At 35.2% G+C, this 25,913-nt stretch overlaps 1 protein-coding gene across 4 annotated transcripts in view; it reads left to right on the top strand.

The window, feature by feature from the left end:
- Positions 1-25,913, top strand: part of FAM135A (family with sequence similarity 135, member A) — a 124,204-nt gene that overhangs the window by 62,262 nt on the left and 36,029 nt on the right. For 2 of the 4 annotated variants that reach the window (XM_011969389.1, XM_011969388.1), the window contains 4 exons: positions 17,259-17,332; positions 18,694-18,848; positions 19,652-21,419; positions 23,049-23,209. In XM_011969389.1, coding sequence (XP_011824779.1) covers positions 17,259-17,332; positions 18,694-18,848; positions 19,652-21,419; positions 23,049-23,209 — 2,158 coding nt within the window. Of the gene's footprint in view, positions 1-17,258; positions 17,333-18,693; positions 18,849-19,063; positions 21,420-23,048; positions 23,210-25,913 lie in introns of all 4 variants that reach the window. The other 2 variants (XM_011969390.1, XM_011969387.1) reach the window with 2 other exon arrangements.

Raw genomic sequence — 25,913 nt, 5'->3', positions numbered from 1 at the left:
ACCAGTAGAAGTAAAGGCCAGTAGCAAGAAATAAGTTTTACATGGGAAAGGTAATCTTCAGGGTATTTTTTTCTCTTTTTCTTTTTTGTTTTTTCTTTTCTTTTTTTTCTTTTTTTTCTTTTTTTTTTTTTTAATTTTTATGTTTTTATTTAGTTCCCACAAGCAGACAGGGCTTTTTTTTTTTTTTTTTAACTATGTGTTACTAGAGAAAAATATTATAGTTCCATTAAATTGTTCTGTTTGTGTCACCTGAATGGAAGTTCTGGGAAGAGAATGGTTGCAAGGATTAGATGCAACTTTATAGCTTGATATTCAATGGGAAAGAAACTGTTCTGGGTGGAATAGGAACAAGAAGGTAAACTTAAAAGAGCTGCTGGTGAACACAACTTTGAGAAGAAAGGACAAAGAAAGGGGACCAAGACAAAAATCAGGTTTGTGGAAAACTAGAATACCAAAGATAAACTTTGGAATTTTACCTAGAGCTTCCCTTTTCTCACCCCATTCCAGACACCAGGATAGGGCCTATTTTAATTCCTAAATGAATCATGGAAGGATAATAAAGACAAAATAAGAGAATGTCCTAATGTTACTCAAGCAGGAATAAGCCTTGCCCTGCCTTGCCGTGTATCACAAAAACTGTGGCCATGGTAGCATATTGTGTTATCTCGCTCCCATTTATGCAATTCAGGAGGAACTTCGCTAATAAAGTATCTTGTTCTTCTGAGAATACAGTGCTAAGCCTACAGGAACTGAAGTAGTCTAAAGGTCATTCAGTGTTTGTATAGGGACAGACTTAGCTACAATAAAGTATATAGGCTGCCTGATAACGAATTCAGAAGCAGCACTATTGAGCTAAGTCGCAGAAATAAACCTTGATATGAAATCTCTCCTTACAGGTGTGAAAGCAAATTATGAAGCAAAGAGTTGGACTAAAAAGAGGAAATGTAAATCCATACTTGAAAAGAACAATTTAATTAATTGGTTTTATACCGGTTCAACCATATTCTTTAATATTCAGATCCAGTGATTTCAGGTTTTCAAATTTTTGGCAAATTAAGGCATCCAAACTTGTTGAGCTTCTATAGTCATATGCCATACGCATTCATGCTACATCATAGAGACTATTGTGTGTGAATTACAGGTGCCCCATACTAATTAAAAAGATAAAATATTTATGATAAGTGAATGATGTTTGTGTCATTTCAAACTAAAATGGAATGATCAAGTGGGACAACTTATATAAAAAGCAAAAAAAAAATCTGAAATCATCCTGAATTTTATGTGTCAAGAACTGTAAAGAATCTTGAGATTTTGCCCTCCTAATTACATGCCAATAAGTTAGCCTATCATAGATTGATTCATGTATAGCAGCAGAAAACATGAGACAAAGGACTTTATTAATGGTAATATTATCATTTGTTCTCTTTCCTTGAGCCCAGATTTCCACAGCCCAACATAAAAAAGGCCAGGCTTATGCTAGTGGATTGCAATACAGGAGAAAAACTCTGTACTTAGGGATCCAAAATATTTTATAATAGATAGCAAGGTTTATCCACCAATGCTGTAACCTGTTCTTTGCTCCAAAGGGAGACATATCTCTGTTTTCCCAGGCTTTTCTCTAATATGAACATCCTTGAAAAGATAGTCTGTAACAAAGACAGTCAGGGTTTCTGCTCACAAACCTTTCAGAAATGCAAGAGACGCATGAAGAATTGTCTCTCAACAGTATGTCTTATAGAGAACTTGCTTTCATTGCAGTTTATTTCCTCAATAATTTTACTGATCTTTATTGCTAGTGCTTCCAAAGATACCTCTTGTTGTGTTATAATGCTTCCCATTATAACATCAGAGATGCCATATTTAATATTGATTGTAACTTGTGTCTGGAATTATAAGTCCAATATTAGGGAAATAATATATTCAGTTTGCAGATCAGAGAGCCAGATTTTGTGCTTTGTGCTAACATTGCTGACTTAAGCTTTTGTTAGGGTTAGTGGAGTCAAAGTAACAGTTGATTTCACATTCTTTCAGAGACATGTTAACCATCAGCTTGTATAAATCTTTAGTTCTATTATGCCAAATGTTTATAAATAAAGGTCCTGCAGCCAAATACATAGGGTTGCCAGATGAAATGCAGAATGCCCAGTTAAATTGGAATTTCAGGTAAATAGTAAATGATATTTCAATATATCTGGTGCAACCCTATCAAATAACATACTTAAAGCATCAAAGGGTTTAACTGTGTTTTACATATTGTTGTATGTGAAGTATTAATATATCTTAGATACAGAAAAGAATTCCTTGGTCAAGAAGAAAACAAATTTCAAGCTTATTCTTATGTGGAAGCAGGGCCTTTTGGAAACATATGGCTTTACTTAAAATGCATGCACTATTATTTGTGGTTCTAACCTAGAGCAAAAAAATCCAAGTTGATATGATGACTCTGCTATTCAGTTACTTAGTATTCTGTAATACTGCTCATTTAAATTCATCACATTAACATGTCTTTCCTGGCTGGACATAGTGGCTTACACTTGTAATCCCAGCACTTTCAAAGGTGGAGGTGGGAGGATCACTTGAGGCTGGGAGTTTACAACCAGTCTGAGCAACATAGTGAGATCCTGTCTCTATTAAAAAAAAAATTGTGTCTTTCCTTGAACTATAAAATGGAACTCTGCTTCTATGAGGTTAGCCTCTTTTTTCTTTGTCTAACTTCTCTCCCACCTTGTAGTTGCCTGTTTATGTTTTTGTTTTTGTTTTTGTTTTGAGACGGAGTCTTGCTCTGTTGCCCAGGCTGGAGTGCAGTGGCCGGATCTCGGCTCACTGCAAGCTCCGCCTCCCGGGTTCACGCCATTCTCCTGCCTCAGCCTCCCGCGTAGCTGGGACTACAGGCGCCCGCCACCTCGCCCGGCTATTTTTTTGTATTTTTTAGTAGAGATGGGGTTTCACCGTGTTAGCCAGGATGGTCTCGATCTCCTGACCTCGTGATCCGCCCGTCTCGGCCTCCCAAAGTGCTGGGATTACAGGCTTGAGCCACCACGCCCGGCCGCCTGTTTATGTTTTTGAGTTCATAGCAACAGGTTTGTTACTAATACTTTATTGAAATTACGGTAATTCTTCCAGGACCACTGCCTGTAAGCCCAAGAATTCATCTAAAAATTGAAAGGAGACCTTCATAGATGGATAAACTATATTGTGCTCTTGGAAATGAAAAGTTTTGTTTGTTTGTTTTTCCCACAGAATGTTTATAGACGGACCATAGTAATTTATTTGTATTTTTACTTAATAAACATGTGTATAGCAATTATTATCTGTGTAAGGCACTAATTGCTTTATAAATGTTAACTCATTTAATCATCAGTACAATCTCATGAAGTAAATACTTTGTCATTCCCATTTTATAAAAGAAATATTGAGGTTATAGAAAGGTGAAATAACAGCCAAAGTTGCATGACTTGTACATGGTAGTGACTGGATGGGAACCCAAGCAGTAGATGCAGACCTGATATTTCTACATTTCATCTCTTTCCCATGAATTTGCAAAATATTAAAAATGAAATGTAAGTTAAGACTTCAAACAAAATAGTAGTACAAACTTATAACATTAGAATACCATTTATTATGATGCTGGTTTGCTATACTGTTTATGTTTTACAAGCAAAGAGAAACACAATCTCAAACGTAGTTTTCAGTATCAACTTGGTGGTATAAAATATAGTTTTGGATTTTTTTCCAGTTGAATTAGAGAACATGCCATTTGCTGTATTCACTGGAATTAATCATAAAAAGAATACTGTAGAACACTAAGTATGCTGCCAATGGTCTAATAGCTAGGAAATCAAAACGTTTGTTGACAGCACCACCAAAGTAGAAGATTCAAAGGCATAGATGTTACGTAATATGACACATATAGGTGACTGTGTCCTAAAGTGTAATTTTGTTGGGGAGGGTGGGAATAACAAATTTTGAGTGTAACAGATTTTATGTAACACAAATTAACTGTTAACAATTTTAATGTGTACAATTCAGTGGCATTTAATATAGTCACAGTGTTGTGTAACCATCACCTCTGTCTTATTTCAAGACATTTGCATCACTCCAAAAGGAAACCCTGTACACAGTAAGGAATCACTCCCATGTCCCCTTTCCCCATTCCCTGGCAAGGGTTAGTCTCATTTACTGATCTTGGATGTTTCATATAAATGTAATCATACAACATTTTGTATCTGGTTTGTTTCACTTAGAATAATGTACCAAGTTTCATCCATGTTTTACATGTATCCATATAATGATTTCTTTTTTTATTATACTTTAAGTTCTGGGGTACATGTAAACAACATGCTGGTTTGTTACGTACGTATACTTGTGCCATGTTGATGTGCTGCACCCATCAACTCGTCAGCACCCATCAGCTCGTCATTTACATCAGGTATAACTCCCAATGCAATCCCTCCCCCCTCCCCCCTCCCCATAATAGGCCCCGGTGTGTGATGTTCCCCTTCCCGAGTCCAAGTGATCTCATTGTTCAATTCCCACCTATGAGTGAGAACATGCGGTATTTGGTTTTCTGTTCTTGAGATAGTTTGCTGAGAATGATGGTTTCCAGCTGCATCCATGTCCCTACAAAGGACACAAATTCATCCTTTTTTATGGCTGCATAGTATTCCATGGTGTATATGTGCCACATTTTCTTAATCCAGTCTGTCACTGATGGACATTTGGGTTGATTCCAAGTCTTTCCTTTTGTGAATAGTGCCGCAATGAACATACGTGTGCATGTGTCTTTATAGCAGCATGATTTATAATCCTTTAGGTATATACCCAGTAATGGGATGGCTGGGTCATATGGTACTTCTAGTTCTAGATCCTTGAGGAATCGCCATACTGTTTTCCATAATGGTTGAACTAGTTTACAATCCCACCAACAGTGTAAAAGAGTTCCTATTTCTCCACATCCTCTCCAGCACCTGTTGTTTCCTGACTTTTTAATGATTGCCATTCTAACTAGTGTGAGATGGTATCTCATTGTGGTTTTGATTTGCATTTCTCTGATGGTGAGTGATGATGAGCATTTTTTCATGTGTCTGTTGGCTGTATGAATGTCTTCTTTTGAGAAATGTCTGTTCATATCCTTTGCCCACTTTTTGATGGGGTTGTTTGTTTTTTTCTTGTAAATTTGTTTGAGTTCTTTGTAGATTCTGGATATTAGCCCTTTGTCAGATGAGTACATTGCAAAAATTTTGTCCCATTCTATAGGTTGCCTGTTCACTCTGATGGTAGTTTCTTTTGCTGTGCAGAAGCTCTTTAGTTTAATTAGATCTCATTTGTCAATTTTGGCTTTTGTTGCCATTGCTTTTGGTGTTTTAGACAAGAAGTCCTTGCCCATGCCTATGTCCTGAATGGTATCACCTGGGTTTTCTTCTAGGGTTTTTATGGTATTGGGTCTAACATTTAAGCCTCTAATCCATCTTGAATTAATTTTTGTGTGAGGAGTAGGGAAAGGATCCAGTTTCAGCTTTCTACTTATGGCTAGCCAATTTTCCCAGCACCATTTATTAAATAGGGAATCCTTTCCCCATTTCTTGTTTTTCTCAGGTTTGTCAAAGATCAGATGGCTGTAGATGTGTGGTATTATATAATGATTTATTTTTGTAGCAGAATTCCACTGTATGGGTATACTACATTATTCTATATGTTTGTCCATTGATAAACATTTGAGTTCTTTCTACCTATTGACTACTGTAAATAGTTGCTGGTATGAAAATTTGTATACAAATATTTGTTTGAATACCTGTTTTTAGTTATTTGGGGTATATACCTAGGAGTGGAATTGCTGAGTCATATGATAATTCTATGTTTAACTTTTTGAGGAACATCCTCAGTTTTCCACAGCAGCTGCACCACCTTACATTCCCACCAGCAATGTACAAGGATTCTAATTTCTTCATATACTCAGAAACACTTGTTATATTCTGCTTTTTGTTTTAGGGTTTTTGTCATGGCCAACCTAGTAAGGGGAAGATGATATTTTCATTGTAGCTTTGATTTGCAGTACCCTAATGACTAGTGACCTTGGACACCTTTTCATATGCTTATTGACCATTCATGTATCTCCTTTATAGAAATGTATATTCAGGTCCTTTCCCCATATTTTAATTGGGTCGTTTGTCTTTTTGTTGTTGAGTTTTATTTATTTATATATTCTGGTAACTAGGCCCTTATCTGATACATAATTTGCAAATGTTTTTCTGTATTCTGTGAGTTGCTTTTTAACCCTCTTGATAATATTCTTTGGTGCACGGGACATCAGGGCAGCAGGAAAAATCTTAAATTTTTTTTTCCCCCATTAAAAGAAATCCTGTAAATTAAGATAAATATATTTAGCAGTTATCTTCATAATAAAAAATTTTAAAGATATAACTTAACCCTTAAGAGAAAGTATTGTGCTTATAACTGCTACTAATACAGTTTTCTTGGAATAATTATTACATGCAATGGAAAAGATCCACATGGTAAGGGAGAGAGAAAAGGATTTCTAATCTCAATTTAATTAGTGTATATCTATGTTACCATAGATTCTCATGCTTGATATCAGGATATATTTGATGTTTTTTAAAAATTGAGAATCCTCAGAGAGACTAAAGTCCAGAAACTTTATATTCAGGAGATCTAGGTTGTATAAACACTTACACAGTCTTGTGTTACTTAATGATTAGGATACTTTCTGGAAAATGCATTGTTAGGTGATTTCATCATTGTGTGAACATCATAGAGTATACTACCCAAAGCTAGATAGTATAGTCTGCTACACTAGATAGTATACAGCCTGTTGCTCCTATGCTACAAACCTGTATAGCATGTGACTGTACTGAATACTGTAGGCAGTTGCAACACAGTGGTATTTGTGTATCCAAGCCTATCTAAACATAGAAAAAGTACAGTAAAAATATGGTATTATAATTTTAGGAAAGACCATCCTATATGCGATCCATCATTGTCTTAAACGTCATTATGTGGAGCATGGCTGTATGAACTTATTGAATTATCATTGTAACGTATTTTGAAAACTACTCAATACTTCAAGAAAATTATTTCATTACTTCACAAAATGACTTTGTGCTGCTTTTCGGTCAGTTCCTACACCCCGTAAGCAACTACTGTCTTGATTAGAAATAGAATTTTCATTTGCTTCATTCAACATAATTTCTTTTAAATTAGTCCATGTTGTTGTATATATTTGTAGTTCATTTCTCTTTATTGTCGAGGAGTATTTTATGGTTTCATATACCAGAATTCATTTATCTGTTCCTCTTGACTATTCTGAATAAAGATGCTATGAACATTCTTCTATAGATCTTTTTTGTGAACATAGGTTTTTATTTCTATTGCTTACATACATAGGAGTAAAATTGCTTAGTCATTGGGTAGATTTATCTTTAACTTAATAAAAATTTTTTTTTCCCAAAATGGCTATACAGTTTTAAACTCCTAACATTAATGTATGAGAGTTTCAGTTGTTCCACATGCTTGTATTGTTTGGTGTCATTAGTCTTTACCTACTATAGTAGGGGTAAAGTGGAATTTCATTATGGTTTTATTTTGCATTTCTCTGCTGACTCCTGATATTGAGGGTTTTTGTTATGACTTTAGTTTTGCAAAATGTTAAATTAGGTTGCCTTTTATTACTGACTTATTAAGAATATTTATATATATTCTAGTTACAGGTCCATTGTCAAACATATTTATTAAATTCTCCTAGTCTGAGGTTTATATTTTCATTTTCTCAGTGATATATTTTGATGAGACTATCTAAGTACAATTTATCTTTTTTTTCTTTTATGTTTAGTGCTTTTGTGTCCTAAAAAATCTTTGCCCAAGTTGTGAAAAATATTATTTTGTATTTATTTTAGAGAGCATTGGAATTATAGATCTTACATTTAGGACCATGGGTCATCTTGAATTAATTTTTTAATTTGGTATGAGGTGTATGGGTCAAGATTCTTTTTCTTTTTTTTTTTTTTTTCTGTTCAGGTTTTTGGCATCATTTATTGAAAAGATTTTTCTTTCTCTATTGAATTGCCTTAAAATCTTTGTTGAAAATCAATTGACTAATAAGCATGAGTCTATTTCTTGACCTTTTTTCCTGTTCCATTGGCCTGTTGTGCATCTCTATGTTAATAAATACCATGCTAACTTTATGTTGTAATATTATACTAAGTCTTGCAGCCAGGTAATGGCCTAAGTCCTCCAAGGTTTTCTTCTTTTTTGAGATTGTTTTGGCTATTCTAGATCTCTTGCAATTCTATATAAATTTTAAATCAAGTGTTAACAGCTCTTTTAGAATTCGTCTTGCTGGCTTTTATTGGAAAACCTTTCCTCCAAAGAAAATTTTAAATCATGTCAGTTTCTCTATTTTTTTTAATCCTCTTGGAATTTCAGTTTGCATTAAGTAAAATCTATAGATCAATTTAGGGACAATTACCTCTTTAACCATATTGATTCAGACAATTTGTGGGCATGATATAGCTTTCTATTTAGCTCCCCATTTATTTAGACCTTCAGTTTCTCTAAAATCTGCTTTTGTAGTTTTTATGCCTTAAGTTTACTCATAAGCATTTTATATTATCTGATACTATTATAAATGGTTTTAAAATTTTATTTTCCAAATAGATGCTACTAGGATATAGAAGTATAATTGATTTTTGCATATTGACCTTTTACTGTATTGCTTTGCTAAATTTTTTAGGTAGAGTATTCTATAAATCTCAATCAGCTCAAGTTGGTCGATAGCATTGTTTAACCTTGGATTGACAGATTCCCCCCTCTGTTTGTGTACTTTAAAAAGTACCATCATCTTCTGGCCTCTGTAGTCTGATTAAACTTTGTAGTTTATACTATTGTTTATACTATCTCTGTAGTTTATACTATTATTTATACTCAGTTATTTATACTATTTTTCCCCTCTGGCTGCCTTTAGGATTTTTCACCTTGTCTTTGTTTTCCAGCAGTTTGACTATGATATGCCTTGTTGGAGTTTTGTTGTTTTTGTTGTTTGGTGTTTTGTATTTATCTTGCTTAGGATTTGCTGACATCCTTGGGACTCTAGGTTATTTTTACCAGTTTTAAAGAGATTTGCTATTATATCTTCAGATATATTTTCTGCCCCATTTCTTTCCCTCTCTTCTCCCTCTGGTACTCTAACTATATGTATGTTATATCATTTTGATACTCTTGTTTTTCAGCAGTTTATCCTCTATGCTCTTCAGACGGAATAATTTCTGTTATTCTGTCTTCAAATTAATTAACTCTTTTCTGTAGCAACTAATCTGCTCTTAATCTCATCTAGTAAAATTTCATTTCAGATATTATGTATTTAACTTCTTAAATTTCCATTTGGTTGTCTTCATGTGTAATAGTTCCATCTTTATGCTGAGAAGCCCTGTCTGTTTACTGTTTATGACCAGCTTCTTTCAGTCACTGGGCAATTTATAATCATTGTTTAAAAGTGCTTGCTCAGAATTCTAGTTTCTGATCCAGCATGTAAGAGCTTTGGAAGTTGTTACTCCCATCCTAAGCAGAAGAAAGCTGAACGAACTGAAAAATCAACAACTCTTCTTAGATTTATCAGAGAATTAAGGTCACAGGCAAATTCCTGTCCCCAAAATTGGTGAGTCAGATAGCCAGTTACAGAGAATTCCATCTTAATGGAACAAAAACCCATGAACAGAAATCACCACTGTAGCCAGTCCTGCAATAGGAAAACTTATAATTGATGAATTCCTGGAGACTCAGTATGGACAGATGAGTTAAAAACTCCTGGCAGGGGTGAAGGGAGTTCTTAGGGGATCCCATACTTTCATGATTTTCACTTCCAAGAGCCCTCCCAGGTTCTTTCAATGAAAATTGCAGAAAAGCCCCGCGTACTTCCAGATGGTGGGGAGGGAATGTAGCCATTTTGAAATACATCCAGATCATTCTGTCCTTAACAAAATGTGCTTCAGTAGAAACTATCTTACCAGAGCCTCACTGACCTGGGGGGAAGAGAAATATCCAACTCTAGCCTTCTATATGGGGGAAATAAAATATCCATTATTATACGTTATTAGAGAATTACAAATTAAAACAAGATAACCACCGTATACCTCTAAGAATGGCTATAATCCAAAACACTGACAACAGCAAATGTTGGCAAGATGTGGAGCAACAGGAACTCCCATTCATTCCTGGTAGGAACACAAAATAGGATGGCCACTTTGGAAGACACTTTGGTAGTTTCTTACAAAACTGAACATATTCTTATCATATAATCCAGCTATCACACCCCTTGGTGTTTACCCAAATGAATTGAAAATTTATGTCCACACAGAAACCTCCACATAAAGCAGCTTTATTCATAATTGTCAAAACTTGGAAGCAACCAAGATGTCCTTCAATAGGTAACTGGATAAACAAACTGTTGTCCATTCATACAATGGAATGTTATTTAGCAATAAAAAGAAATGATCAGTGAAGTCGTGAAAAGACATAGAGGAACCTCGAAAGCATAATGCAGGCTGAAAGAAGCCAGCTTGAAAAATCTACATATACTGTATGATTTCAACTATACGACATTCTGGAAAAAAAAAAACTATGGTGACAGCAAAAAGATCTGCGTTGTCGGGGCTCTGGGGGACAGAGGGAGGGACAGGTACGTAGAGCACAGGGGATTTGGGGGGCAGTAAAAATATTCTGTATGAAACTGTAATGGTATATACATGTCATTATATATTTTTCAAACCCCATGTACCACACCAAGAGTGAACCTTAATGTAAATAATGGACTTTAATAATGATATATTAATATTGGTTCATCTGTTGAAACAAATGTACCATAGTAACACAAGATGTAAATAACAGGGAAAGCTGGATGGGTGGTGGGGGGAGGAAGGGCAATATGGAAACTCTTCATACTTTCTGATCAGTTTTTCTGTAAACCTAAAACTGCTGTAAAAAAAAAAATAAAATAAAGTAACTCTTTAAAAAATTGCCTTTAAAAAATTGCCTTTAAAAAATTCAGACATCTCAATTATCTTGGTGTCTCTCTATTGGCTGATTTTATCTCTTGATTGCACATTATATTTTCCTGATGCTTTGCCTGTCTAGTGCTTGTTCCTCAGTGCTTGAAAAACTTGCTTCATGTATTTTAACCAATTTTACCGTTGTTTTCAGAAGGAAGAGGGTAAGTTCTACTCTCGTGGTCTCAGTTGACATTAAAATAGAAGTTTTCAGCCCCGGCTGTACATTTGAATTACCTGGAGAACTTTAAAAAAAGATCAGTGCTGAATGAGGTCCAGACCTAGGAAACTTTTTAAAAAGTTCTCCAAGTGATTAACGGGGTTAGGGTATTCCCTGAAGAACTATGCTAGAAAGAGTGGGAGCTGAAATTTGGCCTATCCTCCTTGGAGTCCAGTTGCATCTGCCTGTGGAAGGAGCATGTTTTTGAAATTTATACTTTAAAGCTGCTATATGGATTAGCAGGATCCTAGATTCTAATGTGTACCCATTACCCCCCCCCAGTAAGGAAACCAGAGTGTCAGTGAATTCTTGTTAGCTTTTATTGAGATTTTAATATCATAAAATAGTATTCTCAACAGCATTGGTGAAACTTATATTCTAGTAGTGGGAAAAAGTTAGGAATAGCTTGTATAGCCATTCTTTTCCGCTTAAAGAACCTCTTTACAATGATGCGTTACTTACTCAAAACATTATGAAGTTTGCATTTTTAAGAAGAGATATTTATTGCTTAAACTACTTGATCTGATATTCTTTGAGTATAACTATGTGAATGTGTATTTTCTAAATAAAGTAAAAGTACTTTCTGGGAACATATTGCTTATTTATGGTATATAATTTGATACTTTTATATTTTGCAAGGTTTAGGCAGACTTCCAGTTTGACTATAAGCATAAACAAAATATTTTATCGCTTTTATGTGTATATATACAAATCATGTCTAGCACTTCCAGTAAATAAATCTGTCTAAGTGGGGGGTGGTAGCCCACACCAATAATGCTAACATTTTGGGGGCTGAGGTGGGTGGATCACTTGAGCCCAGGAGTTCAAGACCAGCCTAGGCAAGATGGGGAAGCCCCATCTCTATGAAAAGTACAAGTATTAGCCAGGCGTGGTGGCATGCACATCATTTTCTTTCTTTTTTTCTTTTTTTTTGAAATGGAGTTTCACTCTTGTCACCCAGGCTAGAGTACAATGACACAATCTTGGCTCACTCTAACCTCTGCCCCCCGACTGGTTCAAGCGATTCTCCTGCCTCAGCCTCTCAAGTAGCTGGGATTACAGGCACCTGTCACCATGCCCAACTAGTTTTTGTATTTTTGGTAGAGACAGGATTTGACCATGTTGGTCAGGCTAGTCTCTTAACTCCTCCCCTCAGGTGATCCACCTGCCTCGGCCTCCCAAAGTGGTGGGATTACAAGCATGAGCCCCCGTGTCCAGCCAGTAGTGTGATCTTTAATGGGTAATTTTTTTTCTTTAAATATTCTAACCATAATCTTTGATGTTACTATTGGAATTGTTTTGAAGCACCACAGTAGTGTCAGTATATGACAGTGAGCTTAATACATGTTGTGTTTGTTCTGACTGTTTCACCAACTGGCATTCCCTTCATTTCTCTTCCTCTACTTGGGTCTCCACAGCAATATTTAAATTAGGTCTGTTAATATGCAGTGATCTCTAAGTGTTCAAGTGAGAGGAAAAGTTGCAAGTTTCTCAGTTTAAATCAAAAGCTCGAGATGATTAAGCTTAGGGAGGAAGGCATGTTGAAAGCCAAGATAGACTGCAAGCCAGGTCTCTTGCACTAAACAGTTAGCCAACTTGTGAATGCAAAGGAAAAGTTATTGAAGGAAATTGAAATGCTTCTCTAATTGAATGATAAGAAAGTGAAACAGTCTTAGTAGTGATGTGGAAAAGGGTTGAGTGGTCTGGATAGAAGATCAACCCAGCCACAACAATGCCTTAAGCCAAAGCCTAATCCAGAGCAGAGTCCTAACTCTTTTCAATTCTATGAAGGCTGAGAGGTAAGGAAGCTACAGAAGACAAATTTGAAACTAGCAGAGATTGGTTGTTGAGGTTTAAGGCAAGAAGTCTCCATAACATAAAAGTGTGAGGTAAGGCAGCAAGTTCTGATGGAAAAGCTACAGCACGTTCTCCAGAAGATGAAGGTGGCTGCACTAAACAAAAGATTTTCAATGGAGATAAAACAGCCTAGTAGAAGAAAATGCCATCTAGGGCTTTCATAGCTGGAAAAGTGAAGTCAGTGCATGACTTTAAAGGGCAGGCTGGCTTTCTTGTTAGGAGCTAATGTAACCGGTTCCTTGAGGTTGAAACCAATACTCATTTACCATTCCTAAATTCTAGAGCCCTTGAGAATTATGCTGAATCTACTCTGCTGTATTAACAACAAGGCCTGGATTACACTACATCTGTTTACAGCATGGTTTACTAAATATTTTAAGCCCACTGTTGAGACCTACAGTTCAGGAATAAGAAGATTCCTTTCAAAATATTATTGCTCATTAATATTGCACCTACTCAGCCAAGATCTCTCATGGAGATATACAAGGAGATTAATGATGTTTCCGTGCAGACTAACACAACGATCTATTCTTCAGCCCATGTGATCCGTGAGTCATTTTGACTTTCAAGCCTTATTACTTAAATACATTTTGTAAGGCGATGGCTGCCCTAGATGGTGATTCCTCTGGTGGATCTGGGCAAAAGGAAAACTTCTGGAAAAAAATCACCATTGTAGATGCCATTAAGAACATTCATGATGCAAGGAAGGAGGTCAAAATATCAACAGGAACAGAAGTTTGTAAGAGGTTGATTCTAACCCTCATAGGTAACTGTGAGGGGGTCAAGATGAGTGGAGAAAAATAACTGCAGATGTGGTGGAAATAGCAAGAGAACTAGAATTAGAAGTGGAGCCTGAAGATGTGACTGAATGGCTGCAATCTCATAATCAAACTTGAATAGATGAAGAGTTGCTTCTTATGGGTGAACAGAGAAAGTGGTTTCTTGAAGTGGAATCTACTGGTGAAGATGCTGTGAACATTGTTGAAATGACAACAAAAGATTTGGAATATTACACAAACTTAGTTGAAAAAGCAGTGGCAGGGTTTAAGAGGATTGACTCAATTTTGAAGTTCTACTCTGGGTAAAATGCTGTTAAACTGCATCACATGCTAGAGAGAAATCTTTCGTGAAAGGGAGAGTCAATTGATGCAGCAAACTTCATTGTTGTAATTTAAGAAATTGCCATAGCCACCACAACCACCCTGATGAGCAGCTATCAATATCAAAGCAAGACCTCCCAGCAGCAAAAACAGTCAAAGGCTCAGATGATCATTAGCATTTTTAACAATAAAATATTTTTAAAGTATACACATTGGCTTTTTTTAAAAAGGTATAATGCTGTTACACACTTAATAGACGACAGTATAGCGTAAACATAACTTTTATACACACTGGGAAACTGAAAAAATTCATGTGACTTGCTTTATTGCAATATTCACCTTATTGTGGTGGTCTGGACCCTAACCCATAATATCTCCAAGGTATGCCTATACCAAACATACTTTAACCCTTTGATAATGATTTAGTTGTCATGAATTTTATTTAATGTGCTCAACTTTAATACACTGGTATTCCATGTTATTAAAAATGCCAGGATATTGGAATATCCATTAAAAAACTCAAGTGTTAATTTTTTATTTATTTTGTGTGATCTTTTAGAGGGGAATTCTAGGCTTTTTTTTTTTAAGGACGGATATTTTTTCACCACATTCTCATTTCTTGTCACTGCCTGTGTACTTACCGCTAATTCTTCATTTTTCTTTGTCTAATTTGCTCTTTTAATGTGGTGTGGATTGGGAAAGCAAATAACTGAAACCAAGTGCAGTTGTATCAACTAGTAAGTGTAAATCAGCTTTGTAATGAAACAATTGTATGGTATTTTGCTATGAGTTAGTGCAAGGACGTAAAAAACATTTGCTCAGTAAACATTTGCAAGGTGCTTATTTTTTTCAAGGTAGCCTAGGTATTGGATAATCTATCAGATATAAACCCTGCACTCAAAATTAGAAACTAATCTGAATGCACATGTATAGAATTGTAATATAAATACTGTTAGCAATTTGAACAGCATTATTATAGTGAACACAGATACAGGAGTATTTAACTGTGAAACATTAACAAATACTTATTTTGAATGCTTGACTGTTTTCTTCCTCCTAGCTTTTGAATAATTGATGTTGCCAAATGAGTTTCTTTTTTAATTGGGCACACAAAATTCATTTTTTATAAACATAAAAAATGCATGCCAAAATACATGCATATACAAAGCAGAAATATATATATTCCCCGTATTTGAAGTTTAAATTTGTAAATTTAAAATTTTTTTTCTATGTCAAACTTTTGCCTGAAAATAAGCTGTATTGCCATCAGGTGGCAGTCATACCTTAGTTATGGCCACACACTACAGTTAATACCCTTACTTGTAATAGCTACAGCATGATAATTATGCTGAGAGTGAATTTAGAAAGAACTTCATTTGGGTGCATACGGGAAAGGAAAGATTTCTGATAACAAGGAGTCTTAATTTAGAAAGGAAAAGATAAGTGGTTTGGAGTACAAGATTTGGAGTTTCTCAAATCTTTGTTTGAATCACAGGTTTATCGCCTACTAGCTATGTTATCTTGGCCAAATAATTAACCTATTTGTGTCTTTGTTTCCTCACCTATTAAATGAAGATAATATCATCCTAGCGTTTTTGTTTTTTCTTCATCATTCAATTTGACATTGAGTTTTTATGTAGTTTAATTCAAAGAATGAGAATAAAGTTTTCAGTATAGAGACTATGAGGTAGAGTACTGTCAAGAAATGATCGTTATTGTGGGACTTAAAGAAGGTAGAGAGAGAAGGAAAAGCAGCTAGCGGCAGTTTCTTAGGTCCAGCTGCAACTGCAGGAATCCAGATAACTTAAAGATGTGTTTTTTTCATGCTTTATAGCCCCAAAGGAAATCATCTTAATAGCCAGACGGGCTGTTATTTTTTCTCATCTTTCCTTTAATGTTGGAGAGGAAAAAGAGAAATATTTGGACCACATATGAAAGTGAAGATACAGAACGCATCCTTCTCATTGATATCTTCTTTCCCCACTTCCCTCATTGACTTGTTTGTCTGAAGACCCAGGTTTATCTGCTTAGGGAAGCAAGTTTAGTAAGTCAGAAATTCATCTGGCCAGATATCGATGATAAGTGAAATAGGTCTCTGATTTGTTGGACATTTAAAACCGAAGAATCCTAGATCTTACTTTGTTTAGAAAATAATTGTAGATGTAATATAATTTCTCCTCTCTGTACTGTCCAAATAAGACATCTTTTCCAGCTCCTAACTGTTGCCTAATTTTGCTGCAGTAGCTGACAAAGCTTTCCTTTCATAATTGAAAATGAAAGGGTTAAAATACAAATACAATGGAAGAAATGTTCAGCTAGATTCAACATGTATTTACCAAGTACTTGATTCTGTAATATGCCAAGCTGCATGTTTTGGGGGGTTGCAAAGGTCATCAAAACATAACCTTTTTTTTTTTTTTTTTTTTGAAACGGAGTTTCACTCTTGTCACCCAGCCTAGAGTGCAGTGGCGCCATCTCAGCTCACTGCAACCCCTGCCTCCTGGGTTCAAGTGATTCTCCTGCCTCAGCCTCCCGAGTAGCTGGGATTACAGGCTCCTGCCACCATGCCCCACTAAGTTTTGTGTTTTTAGTAGAGACGGGGTTTCACCGTTTTGGCCAGGCTGGTCTCGAACTCTTGACCTCAGGTAATCCATCCGCCTCAGCCTCCCAAACTGCTGGGATTACAAGTGTGAGCCACCACGCCTGGCCCACAGCTTCTATTCTAAAGAACATTACACTTCAGGAGGGGACACAATTCATGTGTATAATTATTTTAAGAAACAAGGTGGTAAAGGCTGTGGTGGTAATCATAATAGCTTGTATTTATATATGCTTTCCAGATTTATTTTATTTCATGCAGTACAAAAATACATTGCTTTGGCAACACTGAAGAGGGAGAAGGGAAGTTTAATTCTGACAGGTGATTATGGAGGGCCTAATGGAGGCTGTTTCTCTCCTGACCATAAGATGCCAGATTGACTTTTTAAATATCTCACATTGTTAATATTCTCTTTTGGAATTTTTTAGGTACGCAGATTTTCTGAGGCATTCTTTTGTTTTGAGCATCCAAGAGAAGCTGCCATTGCATACCAGGAACTTCAGTGAGTAGTATAAATCCAAAATTAAAATGATTTTATTTCCTTTTACATAAGATACCTGTCTCAGAATTTATCAGTGACAGAATATACAGTATTAATATAAGATATTAGGAGAATTTGAATTTCAGAAATCCCATCTTTAATCAAAGTAGGTTTCATCTTATGAGTTACTTCACAAAAGTCCCATACTTTACATATAAAGAAGCATAATGCGCTGTATTCCTCCTTCCCTTTTTATCAGATCTACCATAATCTTGGTAGTCTCTTACAGCTTTGGCTCTAGCCTTCCATTTGGCCATATTCTGTCTGTATTTTCACAGATCAGAATTTCTTATGTTCATGATTTTCATAGATATTGTCTTCTGTAATTGTAAATGATTTACAATTAAAATATCCAGAACAAATGCCTTCTGTCTCTCCTACTGAGTAGATTTAGTCCTAGTTTCCTTTGGCATTAAAGAATATTTAGAGGACATTATGCTGAGCGAAAAAAGCTAGACATTAAAAATTGAATACTGTATGATACTACTTATATGAAGTTATAGAATAGGCAAAACTAAGATGAAAAAAAAACAGGACAGTGGTTTTCTTGGCATTGACTTGGGCTGGATTGGGAAGACATGAGGGAACCATCTGAGTAGATGGAAATGTTCTGTATCATATATCCATTTGTCAAAATCATACAGCTAAGATTTATATTTTAATGCATATAAATTATACCACAAAAAAAATCCTATAAATAATAATAGAGTATCAAGGTAGGTAGTGAGTGCTGATAAAAAGGGCACATGTTAATTGTTGAAGTTCAGAGGTATGTATGTGGGGTATTTCATACTATTTTTTGATTTGTTTGAAATTTTCCATAAGACAGGATTTTCTGTTTTAATTGTTTTGTATTAGAAAATTATACATCTTGTTTTAAATAGCTGTTAATTTTATTTGTCAATATATGTTAAGTAGAAACAGTAGAAATGAAACACGTCTTTTTCCCAGCACTAGCATCAAATAATTACTAGGCAGTTAAGCTTTTGGTATTTCTCTTATATGTGATTTGCAGCAGATTAAGAAGTTGAGACATTAAGCATGGAAACTCACTTTGAAATAAGAAAGTATAGAAGAATATAATGGAAATTACGTAAATAATTAGCAGTCTGTAATTTAATAAGTCAATAATTTATTGCCAACAAACCATCATTTTTATTTTACCAGTTTTTATCGCTGACCAAGCAGCTCTTTCATAAGAAGATTATGTCTTACAGATGGGGGATAGGAATGGAGGAGGGAAGGGGAAAGGGTAGAGTCTATAAAGGAGAGTTGGGTATAATTTCTTAAAATTACAATCTGACTTAAGAAATATTTTTCAGTGCTCAGAGTCATCTACAGATGTGCACCGCTATCAAAAATACTTCCTTCTGCAGTTCTCTTCCACCCTTACCTATTGAATGTAGTGAATTAGATGGAGATCTCAATTCATTACCTATAATCTTTGAAGATAGGTATTTAGATTCAGTTACTGAAGGTAAGTGTAATCTAACTAAAATATACCAGCTATGTGTATAGTTTTCAGTATATTCTTCCTAATATACATAAAATCATTCCCTAATATGGAATAATTTTTTTCCCTCTCTGGTTTTATTTATGTTTGAGGATATTAGAAAGTTATAGTTAGAAAAAGAATCATATGAGTTTTCACACTTTGTTTTAAACCTGAATCTTTTTTTCTTTGGATAAAAGACTTAGATGCACCCTGGATGGGAATTCAGAATCTTCAGAGATCAGAGTCCAGTAAAATGGATAAATGTGAGACTGAAGAAAGCTCTGTAGCAGGACTTTCTAGCCCAGAGTTGAAAGTCAGACCTGCTGGTGCCTCCAGTATTTGGTATACAGAAGGTGAAAAGCAGCTAACAAAATCTCTAAAAGGAAAGAATGAAGAATCAAATAAATCCAAGGTTAAGGTTACTAAGCTTATGAAAACAATGAAATCTGAAAACACAAAAAAATTAATAAAACAGAACTCTAAGGATTCTGTGGTTTTGGTAGGCTACAAATGTTTGAAAAGTACAGCATCAAATGATCTCACTAAATGCTTTGAAGGCAATCCTTCACATAGTCAGAAGGAAGGTCTGGATCCCACAATATGTGGATATAATTTTGACCCAAAGACCTACATGAGACAGACAAGTCAAAAGGAAGCTAGCTGTTTGCCAACTAATACAGAGAGAACTGAACAAAAGTCTCCAGATATTGAAAATATGCAACCAGACCAGTTTGATCCTTTGAACTCTGGCAACCTAAATCTTTGTGCAAATTTGTCCATTTCAGGTAAACTTGATATCTCCCAGGACGATAGTGAAATTATACAAATGGAACACAATCTGGCATCCAGAAGGTCATCAGACGATTGCCATGATCATCAAACATCCCCATCTTTGGGAGTTAGAACAATTGAAATAAAGCCCAGTAATAAAGATCCTTTCAGTGAAGAGAAAATAACTGTCAAACTAGGACCTTGGACAGAGCTTCGACAAGAAGAAATACTTGTGGATAATTTACTACCCAACTTTGAGTCCTTAGAATCGAATGGTAAATCTAAATCTATAGAAATAACATTTGAAAAGGAAGCTTTGCAGGAAGCAAAGTGTCTTTCTATTGGAGAATCATTAACTAAATTAAGAAGTAATCTACCTGCCCCTTCTACAAAAGAATATCATGTTGTAGTAAGTGGAGATACAATTAAGTTACCAGATATTAATGCCGCATATGCCTCATCTAGATTTTCAGATTCGGGTGTTGAAAGTGAACCAAGTTCTTTTGCGACACATCCAAACACTGATTTAGTCTTTGAAACTGTGCAAGGGCAAGGTCCTTACAATAGTGAAAGATTATTTCCTCAGCTTTTGATGAAACCTGATTATAATATAAAATTTTCATTAGGAAATCATTGTACTGAGAGTACAAGTGCTATAAGTGAAATACAGTCATCTTTGACATCCATAAACTCTCTACCTTCTGATGATGAACTGTCACCTGATGAAAATTCTAAGAAATCTGTTGTACCTGAATGCCATCTAAATGATAGCAAAACTGTATTAAATCTAGGAACGACTGATTTGCCAAAATGTGATGATACTAAAAAGTCAAGTATCATTTTGCAACAGCAGAGTGTTGTGTTTTCAGGGAACTTGGACAATGAAACTGTAGCAATACATTCCTTAAATTCAAGCATTAAAGACCCTTTACAATTTGTTTTTTCAGATGAAGATACTTCCAGTGATGTGAAAAGTAGTTGCAGCTCCAAACCTAACTTGGATACTATGTGTAAAGGCTTCCAGAGTCCTGATAAATCTAATAACTCTACAGGGACAGCAATTACATTAAATTCAAAACTGATTTGTTTAGGCACTCCTTGTGTCATTTCAGGTTCCATTTCTACTAATACAGATGTTAGTGAAGATAGAACTGTGAAAAAAAGTAGTGATGTATTAAATTTCAAACAAATGTATTCAGAAATCCATACAGTTGAAAGTGAAACTCATCTGGGTACAAGTGATCCTTTTTCAGCCAGTACTGATATAGTAAAGCAAGGGCTTGTGGAAAATTATTTTGGTTCTCAAAGCAGTACGGATATTTCTGACACATGTGCTGTCAGCTACAGCAATGCACTTAGCCCTCAGAAGGAAACTTCTGAAAAAGAAATTAGTAATCTTCAACAGGAACAGGGTAAAGAGGATGAGGAGGAAGAGCAGGATCAACAAATGGTTCAAAATGGGTACTATGAAGAAACAGATTATTCAGCTTTGGATGGAAGAATAAATGCTCACTATACAAGCAGAGATGAACTAATGGAAGAAAGACTTACAAAATCCGAAAAAATAAACAGTGACTATCTGAGAGATGGTATAAATATGCCTACTGTCTGTACTTCTGGTTGTTTGTCCTTCCCATCTGCACCACGAGAGTCTCCTTGTAATGTTAAATATTCTTCCAAAAGTAAATTTGATGCCATTACAAAGCAGCCAAGCAGTACTTCTTACAACTTCACTTCTTCAGTTTCTTGGTATGAAAGTTCACCAAAACCTCAAATACAAGCGTAAGTAATGAAACATAATAGTATCTGCTGCTAAATATATATGTGTGTTTGTGTGTGTGTATATGTGTGTATGTGTATATATATGTATATATGTATAATCATAGATCGTGCTAAAGGATTGAGTGTCGGCCCGGCGCGGTGGCTCAAGCCTGTAATCCCAGCACTTTGGGAGGCCGAGACGGGTGGATCACGAGGTCAGGAGATCGAGCTGTCTCTTATACACATCTAGATGTGTATAAGAGACAGTAATATACCCTTGGCCGGAAAGACCTATCGTTCCCGAATGATTGTGCTGTTCTGCTGTTTTATAGACTAGACATATCTGATACAGATTCTCCAGTGGTAGTTTTGTGTTAGAAGTATGGAATAATTGAGGTCAAAACCCTTTTTTCATCAGTCCCTCATTTCTTCTCCATTAACTTCCAGACAGAAGCCAAGTTTTATGAGTTTATCTAGGAAATAAGGACAATATTAGTTAAATGAGTAACAGGGTAATGGAAACTTCTTAAACTTACCAGATGCTGATTGCCTTCAGCTAAGTCAGTGGTTTCCAAAATTGAGATTTCATGTACCAGTAAAATATCCAGAAAAATCTGGGGATGATACAGGTTTACCAGTGAGTACTGGTTCTTAAAATATTCTTCTGCCTCAGCCAGATTGAGTCATAATATTTGGGGTAAGAGGTCTGAGCATGTATATATAGAAAGAGATTTTTAAAGTTCTCAGATTATTCTGATTTATACACAAAAATTAAGATACATAGAGTCTAAAGCTAGTGAAACCACTGAGGTTAACAATGACCAATTAAAAAATTGTAATATGCAAGGAAAATAAAGTTTGTATCACCATCTGGTTACTTCAGACCGTCTGAGTCATCAGAAAGCAATGATCTCTCATATAGACTCTATATGTTTTCGCCCAGCTTATCCTACTCAGTTTAATGTTTTTCAGGTTCCTCTTCCAGCTTCACTTTATCAGTCCAAATGATGGATGTTCAATAGTTAATAATTTTTGATGTTTGCAGTCCCCAAATTGATTAGATTGTCCGTCATTGCAAACGAGTATATACCACTAATTGTATGTAGTCATATTCCCCTCTTCATTCAGCTCCTTCTTATTGGTATTTTTAGAGAAAAATACAAATAACCTAATCTGCTAAATACTGTAACTACCATTCTCACTGTTACATTTTGTAAATCACTCCTTCCCTTCCACTTATGCAAGATTAAAAAGGAGCAAAGAGGGTAAGATTTGATTACAGGATAAACATCAGATTATCACCTCTCCAGTCCCTCTCCCAGCTTTTCTGTGCATACAGTATTAAATTTTGCAGAAAGCGTAACTCCACTCGGAATGTCTTCTTAGTTGATTTCAAGTTTAAAAGAATATTTTCAAGTGATTTCAGGTTGAAAGTGTTCATTGTGTTTGATAGAATATATACTACAAATAGTAAAGAAAATTACTCTCTGGTTTCTAAATTACTTAGGTGATGCCACATACTTTCATGGTTTTAAAACCAAATATTGTTGGGTTTCCACTTCTAGAATTCTCTAAATTCAGGAGACTCTTTTTGGTTCTAACAACTGAATATGATCCTTAGTAAAGAGTATCTTTTATATTTTACTTCAGCTTCCTTCAGGCAAAAGAAGAACTGAAGCAACTAAAACTTCCTGGGTTCATGTACAGTGAAGTCCCTCTGCTGGCATCCTCAGTACCTTATTTTAGCATAGAAGAAGAGGATGGTTCTGAAGATGGAGTACATCTGATTGTCTGTGTGCATGGTTTAGATGGTATGTGACATCTATTGATGTAACCCAGAGCAACTCAATATATTTTTTTCCTAGTCTCATTTAATTTCATCTAATCTTTGAACCAAAAAAAGATTTTTAATTGCTTAAATTAATTGAATCTTAAATGCATTCTGAAACAGAAATATGCTTAATTTTACTTATCTTAAGTGTAGTATTAGATTCCTTCGTAAGTAAACTTTCCGTGGAAATGACACTTATGTGCCAACATTTTGTTTAATTTTGGATTTTTTTTTTCATTATACTTTAAGTTCTGGGATATACATGCCAAACATGCAGATTTGTTACATAGGTATACACATGCCATGGTGGTTTGCTGTCATCTACATTAGGTACTTCTCCTAATGCTATCCCTCCCCTAGTCCCCCACCCCGCGACAGGCCCCAGTGTGTGATGTTCCCCTCCCTGTGTCTATTTGTTCTCATTGTTCAACTCCTACTAAGAAGTGAGAACATGTGGTGTTTAGTTTTCTGTTCCTGTGTTAGTTTGCTGAGAATGATGGTTTCCAACTTCATCCATGTCCCTGCAAAGGACATGAACTCAGTGGATTTTTTTTTATCTTCTCTCTTATTGTTGGTTTTGCCAGCTGTCACCTCATGGCAGTTATTTTGTCTCCCTTTGATAGTCTTTTTGGTTCCCTTTTACCTGACTGCTTTAAACTTTATGTGCTAGAAAAATCAGTATTTCTAGAAGTTAAAATTTCATTAATTAAGATATAAATTAAATTCTAAATACAGGTACCTGGCTTTAGTGCTGGGGTTTAATGACAGCTGTTTGGTTACTCAACAGTTTTTTTCTAGATGTAGGAACTGTTAGAAGATGCCAAATTTCTCTAGACCAATGCAATATTACTGTATTATAATGAGATTCTATAGCAACAAACTGGATTTTTATGGATTATGAAAATATTAAACAAATGTCCCTGGTACTAAATTAGCATAAAATTGTAGATTTTTCTTTAAAAAAAAAAAAAAAAAACCAGACTCTCAAGAAATAAAGCATTCTCAATGCTAACTTTTCTTCCCTTTCCCCAAATAATAAAGTTTTCAAAGAATTATCTTCCAAGAAAGACTTCTGGACCCAGTAGAATCTCTGGGAAATTCTTTTTAAAAAATTTTAAGAAGCAACTTATCCCTATGTTACATAAATTGTTCTAGAGCAATGGAGGAAAAGGTATAAAGGAGCCCATTTTATTCCTTAAAGTTACCCTAACCTTGTTACCAAATCCGATAAAGATATCACACCAACACCCACCCTCAAAAAACAGTAGACCAATATAACATAAATATGCTTAATGAACTCAAATATATTTAACAAAACTCTAGCACTTGGAATTAATATACTAGAGTAAGTTACTGTAACAAATAAGGTTTATTTCCCAGAATGGAAAGATAAGTAAGTATAAAGAATTTTAGTAATAAAATACCCTACATCAGCAAATCAAGTAAGAAACTGTATACAATTTAATAACCATTCCCAATTATTAAAAGTAAGCACAAAACTTTGATCTCAGTCGGATTAGTCTGTTTCCTTAATGTGATTAAGCATATATATTTCAAGCCTATGGAAAACTTATAGTTTGTGGTGAATATTAGAGGTACTCCTTTTAAAATGAATAAAACAATTACCTCTGTCAATGCATTAAATCATAAAATTCTAAAAGGTAAATATCAGATAAAATAAAAATTCAGCAGTTGATAATGACGTGTGTATATTGCTAGTAAACCAAAGGAATCCACTACACTATTTTTGAAGATAATTATTTTTGTATTTATATATGAGAGGAATTCAGAAAAACATGTGGAAAAATAAATTTGCCAGGCATGGTGCTGGACGCCTGTAATCCCAGCTACTCGGGAGGCTGAAGCAGGAAAATCACTTGAACCCAGGAGGCAGAGGTTGTAATGAGCCAAGATTGAGCCGCTGCACTCCAGCTGGGCAACAGAGTAAGACTCCATCTCAAACAAACAAAAAAACAAACAAACAAAAATTGTGGGAAAATGGAGTTAAAAGATAAAAATAGAAGTGTAAACTTCATTTCTCAATGTAAACTCTGTTTACTTCAAGACACCTTTGTAAGCAGCTATGCCAGCCATTCTAGTACATTTCCAAGAACTGAGGGTCCTGGGAATTTAGTCATGTCAGTGCTTTCTTTTTTACATTAAAAACCAAAGAAAAATGAATCCCCTTTACAGAGTTTTTAAGATAAGAAAACAAAGTAGTCAGAGGAACCAAATCAGGACTGCAAATCAAAACTCTCACAAAATTGCCCTCTTCATGAGGGTAATGAGTAGGAATATTGTCATGATGGAGAAGGACTCTCTGGTGAAGCTTTTCCAGGCATTTTTCTGCTAAAACTTTGGCTGATTTTCTCAAAACACTCTCATGATGAGCAGATGTTATCATTCTTTGGTCCTCTGGAAAGTCAAGAAGCAAAATGCCTTGAACATTCCAAACCACTGTTGCCTTGACCTTTGCTCTTAACTGGTCCACTTTTGCTTTGACTGGACCACTTCTACCTCTTGATAACCATTGGTTTGATTGTGCTTTGTCTTCAGGATCATACTGGTAAAGCTATGTTTCACTTCCTGTTACAATTCTTTGAAGAAATGCTTTAGGATCTTGATACCATTTGTTTAATATTTCCATTGAAAGCTCTTCTCTTGTCTGCAGCTAATTTGAGCAC

The sequence above is a fragment of the Mandrillus leucophaeus genome, unplaced genomic scaffold (genome assembly GCF_000951045.1).
Source record: "Mandrillus leucophaeus isolate KB7577 unplaced genomic scaffold, Mleu.le_1.0 Scaffold889, whole genome shotgun sequence".
Taxonomy (NCBI): domain Eukaryota; kingdom Metazoa; phylum Chordata; class Mammalia; order Primates; family Cercopithecidae; genus Mandrillus; species Mandrillus leucophaeus.
This window is presented reverse-complemented; position numbering and strand designations above follow the sequence as displayed.